At 38.4% G+C, this 13,085-nt stretch overlaps 1 protein-coding gene across 1 annotated transcript in view; it reads left to right on the top strand.

Annotated features, from left to right (window-relative positions):
- The window catches only part of FOCAD (focadhesin), a 266,859-nt gene that overhangs the window by 217,688 nt on the left and 36,086 nt on the right, over nt 1-13,085 (top strand). The window contains exons 25-28 of the mRNA XM_058672241.1: nt 568-684; nt 3,075-3,313; nt 6,258-6,347; nt 11,186-11,333. Of these exons, the coding sequence (XP_058528224.1) occupies nt 568-684; nt 3,075-3,313; nt 6,258-6,347; nt 11,186-11,333 (594 nt within the window). The remainder of the gene's footprint in view (nt 1-567; nt 685-3,074; nt 3,314-6,257; nt 6,348-11,185; nt 11,334-13,085) is intronic.

The following is a 13,085-nucleotide window of genomic DNA, read 5'->3' as shown; positions in this document are numbered from 1 at the left end:
GTGTTTGTATGCTTTTATTCTATTTTTTAATATTTTTTAAACATCATTTATATTTTGCTACCTAATTTATATAGCAGATTTTTGAATGTTGTGATTCTTGAGTAATAACTATAAATGATAGCACTATAGTGAAAAAATGCTAGATATGTTGTTCAAAAATTTGTGGGTTTATTGCCTCCTACATGAAATGATAAACCACATGATTGAGAGATTGATTGATTAATTAATTGGTATGGTGTTCATTTGAACTTCCTCATTATGGTCATTATAATTTTGTAAACACAAGTGAGTCTCAAGGGCACTTGATATGTTCTCTTCTGCAACCCTTGACCTCTCACTTCTGCTAATTCTTACATAAAAGGTAAAATTTTTTTCTGTTAAGAAACAGGTGAGATTGTGTATCTGCTAAATACTTATGTAGCTCATGTAGCCAAGGCAGATGAAATTTTCTTTTCGGTAGTAGCACAACAGTATTTAATTCAGAGGAGGATTGCATCCTGGGTCTAGAAATACTGTTAAGGTTTGTTTGCCTTTTTCCATTATCATTCCATTGTTCTTCCTCCACAGGTCCAGCCTCATTTCCTTTCAATGAAAGAATGGGTTTCCATGGTGCTTGATACTCTCCTGGTCATTGTGGATAACCATTATCAACCCAGAGGACAGCTTTTATCCTGGTTTTATTACGTAAGTGTAAGAAATTAAAAATGATCAGAGAACTCAAGGATTGACTCTTGTGACGTCAGTTCTTTACGTGAAATTTGCAACACAGTATGATGGTTCTCAGTCCTGGTAACATGTCACAGTTATCCAGCTCTTTTTCTGTGCTTTTGTGTCTGTGTTTATGTTTCCTAAAGAAATGTTTATGTGTAGGCTCCACCTCTAATTTAATTACTCTGGGATTGGCCCATGGCATCAACGTTTTGAAAACTCTCAAGGTGATCTAAATGGAAAATCAGGAACCAGGACTGCAATTACAGAAGAATAAATATTGCTTAAAATGTGGTGAACCTAAGTTTGTAGTCCTGTGTTTTTAAGTGTAAGAGTATATGAACCTGGGCAGTTGGTTCACTTGATCTCCTTGGAATTTTTTGTCCTTATTTATAAAATAAGAAGATTGATAGTATCCTATTTAGTGGCTATAAATCTAGCTGTATTTCTAATATGCTTTAGTACTAGTGGTTTTACACTTAATCCCTATTATTTTTCTAATTTGTAAAATAAAAGCAACACTTTATACTTTACCAACTTTCTGAAAGATAATCAGAAGCAAATTATATACGTTACTTAAAAAAATGTCTTGAAATGATGGATTATCCTGTGTACATGTTTTCCATCTTAATGTTTATTTGCTAAGATTGGAAACAAAATGAAAGTACTTCTTTTGTTCAGTTTTCCCTTTATTGGTTGTAGAGCATGCTTGCTTCTGTATTTATGTAGAATTATTTTCGTTTTGCCTTCTCACTGTCCATTGCTTAGGGAATTATAGTAATCATGGGATAGTCAGCTGAGTCATAGAGGATTATTGCTGATTTGGATAAAAATATAGCCCAATCCTGAACTGTTGCTAAGATCATGAATTTAGCCTGAAACACATTGCCTGTGGTCTTCTCTGTACACTGTGTGCTTCCATCCTGCCCCTGGCAAGACTTGGTATGTATTCATTTGGGGCTTGGGATCTGGAGCTACATTTTTAACCAAGTTGAGGATAAATTGACTTACCAGGTAATGTAGAGTTGAATCAGAAGGGAGGTTTTGTTCAAAGAAGTCATTTGTTTGTGATAGCTTGCTTTCTGAAAAACGGTATTGTTGCTTCTTTAGTGATGGAAGATTATTTGTTTAGAAGCTTATATAGAAGTCTTGCAATACCTGTATAGTTCAAATAATCACCAGAATACAACATTGTATGCAATTCTTAATAATGCTGCTTAGTACTTGCAAACCCATAAGAAATATCTGTCTACCAGGGAGCTCAGGGTTGCCCCTTACCTTGGTGAAAGCTACATTATTATACTTTTCATTTTAAAGACTCACTTCCCTGACTTCCCCGAGTCCTAGCATCTGGCTCATTTTGAATAATATAGTCATATGAATAGTGTTACATTAACATAAAGCATAACTTAGTACATGTTTGATTTTTATACTTGAAGTACTAAAGATTAGGGAATAAATGGGCATGGAATTAAAAACATATTTTAATGTGTTTAATGAAGGAGGCAGTTTGACGATTGTGTATCTGAAAATCAAAAATGGGTGATAGGAATGATAAATGGGCTTTCTTCCCTTGCTTGAGATGCATTTATAAATGCATCTGATGTTGGTTGAGCTCTGTAACATGGGATTCTTGACTGACTAACCTGTTCACGTTCAGTTTCCCTGTCATTTTATTGAGGCTGTTATTTTTTATTTTACATAATTATATATAGAAAGGAGTATATAGAACTCTCCATTTCATTTTGCATAGCTGTATGTTACTTTGTAACCAGAAGCTTTTAGGATTTCAACTTCTTTTTTAATTAAGAGGAATTAACTCCCTGTAGGAAATAATCCAACTACTGGGAAGTGTTCCCACCAAAACCTTTGGGAGATGTGCCAGTGGCTTCCTATGCTAAACTTACGTGTGTTTATCTACATGAAGACTCAAAGAGTGTCCCCCTAAATTTCCTTTTTTTTTTCTTCCCCCTCTGGGAAATACTTAGCTTTCTGGGCATTTTAAATGCAGCTTGATGGTTTGTCCAAGCTAAGATAACTTTCTTTTAAATTCACAACACACATACACGTATGTGCATTTTAAGAGCACTGAAATTATTTCAGGCTTTACAGTGAAAAATGTATGCGCTTGAGGCAGAAGAAGCTCAAAATTTTGTTTTCCATTCAAATATAAAATGACGTTAGCTGTTGAATGGTAAGTTATCACATTATCAGTAAAAAGAAGATCTAGACAAACGCCATTGGATTTTTCAAAGTTTGTGTTTTTGTTGGCGGGGTGAATCCAAGGCAAACCTTCATGATATGATGCTTTCTTCGTGTTTTAAACAGAGAGCTAACCCTTGTTTCCTTCCTTTGACTTGTCCTAGAAATCCTATTCTGGTGAAAACACTGCCAGTGCCATTGCCCGTTCTGCTGCCGCCACGGCTTTGTCTCTGCTTGTGCCAGTTATCATTATCTCTTGCAAAGAGAAGGTGGAGGAAATCCTGAACATGTTGACTGCCAGGTTACCTGGGAAACCAAGTACTGATGAGTCTCAAGCCGTGCAAATCCATATGGGCCTTGCTTTGGGGATGTTTCTCTCTCGCTTGTGTGAGGAGAAACTCAGGTACAGTTTATTAAAATAAACCTGCTTTTCCTCCTTGGGACTTACCACTCATACGTACACACACCTAAATACTGTGTCTGGTGATATGTGGTTGCTAAACTTATTATGGCAGTCAGGTTGATTCTTTATTCTCTTTTATGGGTGAATTTATTTGTCTAGAATGCCATTATATAGATATTGCTGTGTTTTAAGGGCTGCTAATATTAAAGTGATCCTTGAAAATCATCATTTTTTTATGAAAGCCCCAGCTTTGTCTGCATAATAAGCACAAGCAAAGGTTTAATGAGTCAAGAAAATCTCCTTTTTAATGGTTTATATAGAATAAAAATAATTGATAATCCTTTGTTGATATCACTGTAAAATCTAGTGAAACAATTGGTGTGTTGCTAGTGCCCGAGGGGTGTTAGGAATCACAGAATTACCTGAGAACTATGTGTACTCAGGTTTAAATCTTGCTTTTATCCTGTGCCCTGGCTCTGTGTTTTATAATCCTCAAAGAGTCTTAATCTGTGCATATTATATAGTTGTGTGGTTTATTCAGTTTGACTGCTCATTTTTTCACTTCTTTAACTTGGATGGAGCTAATGGAGTTTCAAAAACCCAGGTGGAAAATTCCACTGACTTGAGAACGTTTACTTGGCATTAATCTATTTCAGTTTTGTTGTTTATCCTATTTACTCTTTATTTTATAGTAAATCTTAGTTTTTTTTTTATGTCTTTAGATTGCTTATAGTAACTCACCATGTTTGATTATCATGAACGTTTTGATGCCAATGACTTGAAATTTAGCCCAGTTTTCCAGCGCTTGAAACAGCATAGGAGAGATAGGAGAATATAAGGTTAGATTTCTTTAAATTTCCAGAGTTGAGAGAAATTAGCTGTGCAACTGCAAGAACCCATGTTACATGCATAAACTGGCTGGTATGCTGTATTTGGATTTCATTTTAAAACCAGTGGCTAAGTTTATACTTGTAATATACCTACTTTTGCACAAATACCAGTATGATATTTCTGTGAGAATTGTTATTGGTCTGGGAAATACTGTATTTTAGATGATTTTTTTAAGCTCTTGAACACACCTGTCAGATGATTGGGGTAATTGACTTCATCAACTGACTATCATTTCTGCACTGGTATATACAGGCCTGATTCTGGACATGAACAAATGCCTGCCCTTCGCGTGCCAACTGTTACATATCTTACGTATTTGTGTAACTGAGCATAAAGTATTTTAAAAGATTTAAAACTTGAAATTGATTTTTGCTTCTTTGCTACTGTGCCACAAATGGCAGTCTCTGTACCATCTGTGTTCATGCTCTTTCTTCAGTATCTTTTCAAGCAACATGTTTTGCAACTAAAAATGAGCTGTGGCAATTTAATTCTCAGCAGCTCATTTCCCCCATCCTGTCTCTGGCTGCCTTCTTCATTAACTTGGGATGGGATGCTGGTTTTAGAGCCGACAAGGATGCAGTTGCAGCTAATTGAATCTCTTACCTGAAGGAACCTCCGCTCATCCTCCCGCAGAACTTGTTCTTGATTCCCAGTTTCCCTTTCACCCTGCTCATCTGTTTCACTTTGCACTAGCCAGAATCGCTGGTCAGACACCCTCCCCTGAGCTAAGCATCCCTAGATTGACTGCAAATTTTAGCTTTGCCCTAATGCTCCTGTATTTGATAGCACACCTCCACCTTATTACGACCTGTATGTTACTGTAGTCACTAGTGTATTTAGTCATGACTCCCGCCTCCTCATCTTCTTGGAACAAACGTATCTGACATCTGAATGTTTGAGAAGGTAATGACGGTGCTATCAGACAAGGGCATCTCTGATTATCACTGACATCAAAAAGTGGCCCAGATAGACCCCTTAGGTACAAGAAACCTATTCCAGAAAGAAAAAAAAATGCCTTGTAATTGAGAATTGGGACAGTCAATCCTGTTTTTTTTTTTTTTTTGAGGGGGGGGAAGCCTAAAATTTATGAAAATGTCTCTTGAATTTAAGTACCAACCAGAATATCTTCTGAAAAATACATTATTCTAAAGCTTCTTGTGTCTGTCATAACCCCCAGAGGACACAAGTATGATTTCTTTAGTATTTCTTAAGATGTTTTCTTTTTAGAGCACCTTTATTAGGACTTATTTAAATCGGGTGAATCTGTGTATACGTGTGTGCACGTGTGTGTGTGTGTTTTATTGCAAAATATACCTTCACCTTGAGTGAAGTCACCTGTAGTGGTGGTTTAGAAAACATTATTTGAAGAATCAGCTACCTGCTTGGTATTCTGGGTACCGGCTTCCCAGTGGGGTCTTTCCAGATGTAGAAAACTGAGAGTGGGGACACCACAGCTCTGCCAGTGTGGTCTGGTTCTCACTGTGACAGCAATATAGACCACATCAAGTGCTATGTAAAAATACACAAACAGTTGGGGCTCTTTTCCTCCTTTAAAAATGTAAATGAAAGAAAGGTTTTTAACCTCTGAATTGAAATGTGACATCAGAAGTGACTATCTTTGCAAGAAAGTAGCTTGGGATGATTACTGTTTAATTGGTAATTAATTAAGATAACATTAGCTTAATCAGTTAATAACTATCAAAAGAAAATCATTAACATTCCTAGAAAAATTTATTTGGAATTTTTATTTTGGTTTTATTTTTCAGTGATTTAAAATCAGAGTGTATGAGAAAAGCCAAAATAGCAGTTGTAGGATTTACTGTATTGCATGGTTGTTGTATAGAATTCCAAATATTGAACAATTTATCTGACCCAGTTTTCTAATATTAAATAAGCACATAACAATCACCAGTAGTATTATTGCTTTTTAAAATCAAAGAGATGCTCTAAAGTGAAATATGTTTAGAAATTCTTATTGAATATTTTGGATAGTTGAATGAGTTTAAACAATCGACTTCTTCCTCTCCTGCCTCCCCACCCAATGTTTATCCAGTGACGTATCTGGTCAACAGATGAACCTTCTCCTGATGAAGTCCCTCGATGCCCTGGAGAATTGCTGCTTTGACACTAGTCTTGAATACAAGTATGTTGTTTCCATCTCCTTTCTCGCAGATGCGTGAAGATTGGTTTCCGCTCTGCCAGAAAACTGAAGTATTGTGGTAAAGTATTTGATCTTGAATTCCTTTGCACAGACTCTAGTAATAATCCCACAGAACCCAGAGCTTACTTGTCCTGCGTAGAGCAACAGGTACACATTGTGGATTACTCTCTGTGTTATTCAGACTTCAGTTTCCATCGTGTACTCATCCTATTAAGCATATGTCTGGGGATCTGGATGTCTGACTTAACCTTTTAAATTTTCTGCTGAAACTACTTGATTTGATTGGGCAGAGAGAGCTTTGGACTGGTGTTCTTTGTTTTCTAGTAAAACACATTGAACAGGGAAGCAAAATAGAGGACTAGGCAAGCGCACTGGGCCCTCAGTGTTGTTTTGAGTTCAGGCATCCACTGTAGGAGATGAGTAGTGATTAAGAATGCATACTATGCTGAGAAGGAGTGAATACGGAAGTTCTGTCTGTGGTTTCATATTCAGCTATCCAGTAGCCAGGCTAAATATGCAGTGGTGTCTCTTGTAATTAAATTCTTGTCATAACCTAAATAGGAACATGTCAGGAATCATCACTTTGGTTTACAGATTTAAAAAAATTATTCTCAAGAAACTTGTTCATGGTCACAAACCTGGTATGTGTCAGGGCTAGTTCATCTCACTGCAAGGCCAATTTTCTTGTTTGTGTACAATAACATACTGGACACATTTCATCAGGAAAACAAGCAATTTAATGCCTGAAGTGTGATATTTGTTGGGTTTTTTTTTCCCCCTGGCACTTAAGTATTATCCAACATTAAATACAGACACACACACTTAAGAATTATCCAACATTAAATACACACACACACATGTTTTCTGCTTTTTTAAACTTGGCTGAGGCCAGGCTGCCTGGCTCATGATGTGGTCTCATGATATTACAGAAGTCTAGGGAAGTCTTTGCTTAAATACAGTAATGAAAACGTTACTAGAAGGTGGCTAATAGACTTGGGAGTATGCTAGCTGAAGTGATAGAATTCACCCAGAACAAATTCCTCATGCTTCCTTGGTTTAATGGACTTGTCCCTGCTGAGAAAACTGAGCACCTGGGCTGGGGCCAGTGATTGTGGACACATCAGTAACGTTGTGCTGCCATCTAGTGGTGGGTCTCATTGTACCGTTGCAATCCTCACAACCGTAAGTGAATACATCAATGACCTGAGCTTTGGTTAATTACTATTGAGCTTTTCCAACATGATAACATTTGTACAACGCTTTGTAAAGGGCAAAGCACTATACAAATGTTAACTGTTATTAGATCTAATTATTACATGGACTTGTTCTTAATCTGCAGGATTGACTACAAAAAAGCCAGGGAATTCAAGTTTCATCTCTCTGGTTAATTTCAAGAAAAATTATCATTATATTTCAGTTCATATAGTGGCACGCATATCAGAAATACACAGCGTTTTAAGTCTTAGGATTTCTTTTTATGGCGGATGTTTTAATATAAGTACCCTGACAAGGGATTCAGATATAATCAAATCAATAATCAGTCAATTATATTCAATTAATATGATCAATTGATGATGTAATAAAAATAATTCTGAAATTCAAATTATATTATTAACCTAGTCATGGAAAATTTATGTCAACATTTTGAAAGTGCAATTTTATATCTAATATTAGCACATGTTTTTAATTTCATCTGTCAGAGACACCAACATTTAACTGTATTTTGGTTTGAATGACTAGAAAGGTATTAAAACAACCTCTCTTGGAGTTGTTGGTATAGAGCTGGCAGACTTAAGAAAAGCTTGAGTGAAACCAGTGAATGGAAGTACTGAACCAAGCACTCAGTGCAATATCCAAGACTTTAGACAAAAATAAATTCAATAAAATATAGAAGATTTGGCAATCAGAAGGAAGTGTCAGAAATAAGGCAAAGTAGTTAGATTTTATATTCTCATATTAAAATGGCAAGTTATTAGTATTATGGAGATAAATAGGATCGTTAGTGAATCATAGCCAGGCCTAATGATTAAAATAGCTCTGATAATTTTTAGACAGGTAAGATCTAGAAAGTGAGAAATATTCTTCTAGGCCTTTGTACTTCTATATCTTGTGAGGATAAAGGAGGAGTTTCCGCCTAGGTGACAGTTGCTACTTCCCAGGAGAGCCCTAAAAGCAATATCTACTCTCATCATATTGGAGAAAAATGAACCCGACTTGCATATTCTCTGGAAAGAATCCTTTACTGCATGAACTCAGCATCTCTCTTTCTTCAAAATTCAGTTTTCTTGATTCTTCAATGACGTGTTCATAGGAGGTAGAGGAGGCAGAACAGAACACTCCTCGATATCGGCTCACTCGCCGTATGTCTGCCACAGCCCAGACTGGGTTGAATCCAAGATGAGAACCAAAAGTGAACTCAGCCCAGGGCTCCAACACAGGTGACAAGAACCAAATGCTCAGGCCAGCGTCTGGTGCCTGAAAGTGTCTGCTTTAGGCAGAATCTGGAGTTAAGAGGCAAAAATGGAGCTTGAATCCAGATACTCTCGTGTGAGACTCAGACACCTTAATCTGTGTCTTAATTGCTAGGATAAATGATTACCTTTAAGTGAAAAATTTTAAGAAAGTTTAAAGTGGAGAGAAATCTAGAGAAAAAATCGGAGATTTAATACCCAAGACTAGTTGTAGGCAACATGTACGAGCTTTAAATTCTGTAGTTTTCTGAGAAGTATGAAACAGTCTTTGACCAAACCACCTGGGACAGGAATCAGTTCTTTGTCCAGCATATGCACACTATATACTCTGCATCCTTGTTAGTTTCTTGGTAGCCCACATGATGATTAGATCCACTGTTATGGTATTACAGTGCTTGTGTTCAAATAATTCTTATGTGTTGATGGCCACAACCTGTGATAGTAGTGGCCGCTCTTCTTCCTGCTTCTCCTCATCTTACTTCCACTTCTCTTTTTCTTTTCTATATCTCTGCACCTTTCAAATACATTTTAAATATTACTCATCAGTTTTTCATCATTCAGCAAATAGTGATGACTGGATTCTTGTGTATGTATTAAGCAGTGTGCCAGGTGGCGCTGACATTATAGTGAGTGAAAAGATGCCCGTGTTCTTGGAGGTTGCAGGATGGGGAAGAGGGAGGGACCAGATTGTCCTTGTCTGAATTTGTAAGTAAAAGAGTGTAAACTAAGTTAGTGTGGAGAGATTATTAGAGGGGTTCTCTGATGGGCCAGGAAAGGAACCCTTGAGGAAGTAACAATTGAAATCTTCAGCATGTGTGGTAAAGAAGTTGTAGGAGAGAACCGGTAGATTTGACAAAGAGTTCATCAAGTGTTATCTAATTGTATCCTTGCCTTCATCCCATCAAATTTGTATATGCATCAGTATGGAAAAATAGCTAGGAAAACAGGATCCTGTACTTCTAAATGAAAAGTAAATATTTTAGAATTAACTTCACCCACAGTGGCCTTTCCCCTTTCAAATAAATGATGTATCTCAAAAAGCATGCAGTATTCAGATGTTAGGTGATGATTTGATCCATTGGACTTGTCTGTTAGCTGAGCTTGTTATTGCTGCAGGAGCTTCTTTACAATGTATTTTTTCCAGTTCCAGATTGTTACACAAAAGAAACTGGGGGAAAAACACTGAAAATACCTTGCCTTCCATCAAGGCATCATGCCATGCACCTGCAGGGGCCTTGGGTTTCGCAGGTGGAAAAGTCTGACCACCAAAATACCTTTATTCTGACCACATGCTCAGCGTGACCCTGAGCAAATCCTGTCACCGGTGCATCGTGCTGGGAATCTCTTAGACACAGATGCTCCGTTTACACAGGGGTGCTGGGGGAAGCACCTGGCATGTTGCTGTAATGACACCAGCCGAGGAATGGATGTCATTTAAGACCAGAATGACATAGCATGCAGGCGTCGACATGTGCTGTAAGGGACGTGACCTGGAATGTGTGAACTGGCAGGTTTCAAGGGGAAGCACCGACCAACCTTGAGTGATGCTCATGTCTGGAAAACTCAGCAGTCCCTAATGGGAAAGCAACCATGGTGACAAAAAAAAAATGTTTTTAAAAAGCAAAAAAAAAAAAAAATTAGCATAAGATGCATTATCTAATCATGCCAACTTGAGATTTTCTTAGAGAACAATTCCTTTTTAAAAAAATTCTTGTGGGAGAATCAGGGCACAAAGCCTCAGACTCCAGTTGAATTGTCACATGGGGTAACTTTTGACAAGCCTGTCATTTGTCCATTTTCTCTTCTGACCCAGTGTTACTCCGAGGGATCAGAGGGGAGAGAGGGATTCATGTCATTGTGCGCAGACAAATACACAGTTTCTTTAAGGCAGAAATTCCACTTGGTGAAGTTGACTAGGAAACGTGGAGCACGAGCAGTACTCCCCAGTCATGCCTTGCAGGACTAGGCAGATGTCTCAGCTCATCTGCTGAAATGTAGTCTCTTTTCCTTAGTCAGAGTCTGTCCTACGGGCGAACACTTCTGCAAGCATAGGAATAGAACTCATCTCTGTGTTTTAGCATCACTACAGAGTCTAAGGCAAATCTTTCACATTTTCACTTTTGTCCATTGAATGAACACACAGCACTACCGTGGGCTTTGGATACCTGTTGTGATAGATACAGTTCATTTCAAGGGGGCACTGGGTGAACCTCACATGAGTGCTGGAGCGCACCCTGGAATCCTGCCCCCTCACTCAGGTTTCAGAGCCCCCAGATCTCCCACGGTAAGTGAAAAGCAACTGCGCGGATTTCTTCTTGTCCTAACCCCTTATCTCCTTTGGCATGTAAGCACGGGCTGTATCCTGGGAGTTGGACTGGTGCTGTCCCTCATGAGCCACAGCAGTCACACGGAGTCCCGAGTGCACGTCGCAGCCTCGCTCCGGAAGCTGTCCGCACACCTCGAGGAGAGTGGTAGCCAGAGCAGAACATTCCAAGAGGTGGGAGATGGAGGTTCCATTTTTCTTCCCATCACTGTCTTGTCTTGTTGCTTGTTTTCTACCTGTCATATTTTGGTAACCCTGTAAATTTGATTGGGAGGAAATCTGTCAGAAGACAGACCTCTGTCAGATTATGACAAAGGACCTCTGTCAGATTACGAGATTTCCAAATTGCTTGGGTATCTGAATCAACTGAGACTTAAAAGTGCTGTATAAGAGCCTTAGTGAATATTAAAACCTAAGTCAGCACCACTAGAAGGCAATTTCTAGAAAGAACTACAAAGTTTCAGGAAGAAGGTTAAATGGAGATTTTTAGAATTGTGCTCACACCAAATGTAACATTTAAAACTGGCCAGAAATGAGCTAAGATCAAAAGGCATTTGATTTTTGTAAAATGTCAGCTTCATGAAAACAATTTGAGGAAATTCCCTGTAGCACAGTCAGTGAAGAAATTTTTTCATAAAGCACCAAAATATGCAAAATTAGAAATTGCCTGACACAAACCATGTGAGTCAGGCACTTTTGAATGGGCCCTGCTTGACGTGTCGTGTCTGTTTCTGTTGTACCCAGGTGAAGCTAAACTGCTTGTGCTCTTCTTTGGGAGGAGCAGGGCATGACCCTGTGGCCTGGCCAGACTCTCCCCATCATCAGAGCAGATTCTCTTATGGCCCAGCCTGCCCACGAGCTATTGATGGCTGCATAATGGCTGCTGTGTTTCCCTGCTCAGCTCCTCTGGGTTCAGCAACAGCGCTTGTTGAATTGGTGAATTTCTTCGGGGCACAGAGGGTTCAAGTTTTGTTCTAAGACATGCACTACATTTCCATTTTTAAAGTGGTGTAGGGCATGATTTTAAAGAACATATTTTTAAGCCAAAGGAGGAAATCTTTCGACAAAGGAGCAATTTGATGAATAAATGAAGGCAAAGTTTTTATAACTGGTACATCTCTCTGCCTTCATGTCTTGACTTACAAAGCTTTAAGCAACAAGTTTTTTTTTCTTCTTTCCTCTGATTTTTAAAAAGGATCTGTTTATTTTTTTATTGGAAAATCAGATATGCAGAGACAAGGGGAGACAGGAAGATCTTCTGTCCACTGCTTCACTCACTCCCCAAGTGGTCACAACAGCTAGAGCTGAGACGATCCAAAGCTAGGAGCCTCTTCCAGGTCTCCCATGCGGGTGCAGGGTAACAGGCTTTGAGCCATCCTCCACTGCTTTCCCAGGCCACAAGCAGGGAGCTGGATGGGAAGTGGGGCCACCAGGATATGAACTGGCACCGATATGGGATCCTAGCGAAAGCAAGGTGAGGACTTTAGCCACTAGGCTACTGCGCCAGGCCCTCTGATTTTTTTTTTTTAATGCCTGAAAAATTGCTTTCATTTTTCAACACTAGGAGTTCACTTCTCTACCTTGTCTGAATGGTATTCTTGCAAGGAAGGTCTCAGAATGAAAATATGAAGTGGCAGAGAATGGGATGATTGACCCTGAATTGCAAAAAATTGACATTTAAGCAGAGAAGTGATTTGTCTAGTTGCTTAGCCATGAAAAGATCAAGAAAGGACATAAATTTGGGAGGTTTTTCAACTCCCAATGTTGTTTTTTTGAACTTTATTTATTAATTAACTTACTCATTTACCTATCAAGTTCTCAAACTGGTACTATGAAAAAAGTAGTGTATGAGCAATTTGCATTTATCTGACTCCAAAGACCACATTCCTATTCTGGTTATGCTCCTCTCTTTCCATAGGAGTGTCC

Source organism: Ochotona princeps, chromosome 14 (genome assembly GCF_030435755.1).
Source record: "Ochotona princeps isolate mOchPri1 chromosome 14, mOchPri1.hap1, whole genome shotgun sequence".
NCBI classification, from domain to species: Eukaryota; Metazoa; Chordata; class Mammalia; order Lagomorpha; family Ochotonidae; genus Ochotona; species Ochotona princeps.
Note: the sequence above shows the minus strand (reverse complement) of the source record. Positions and strands in the feature narration are given on the sequence as shown.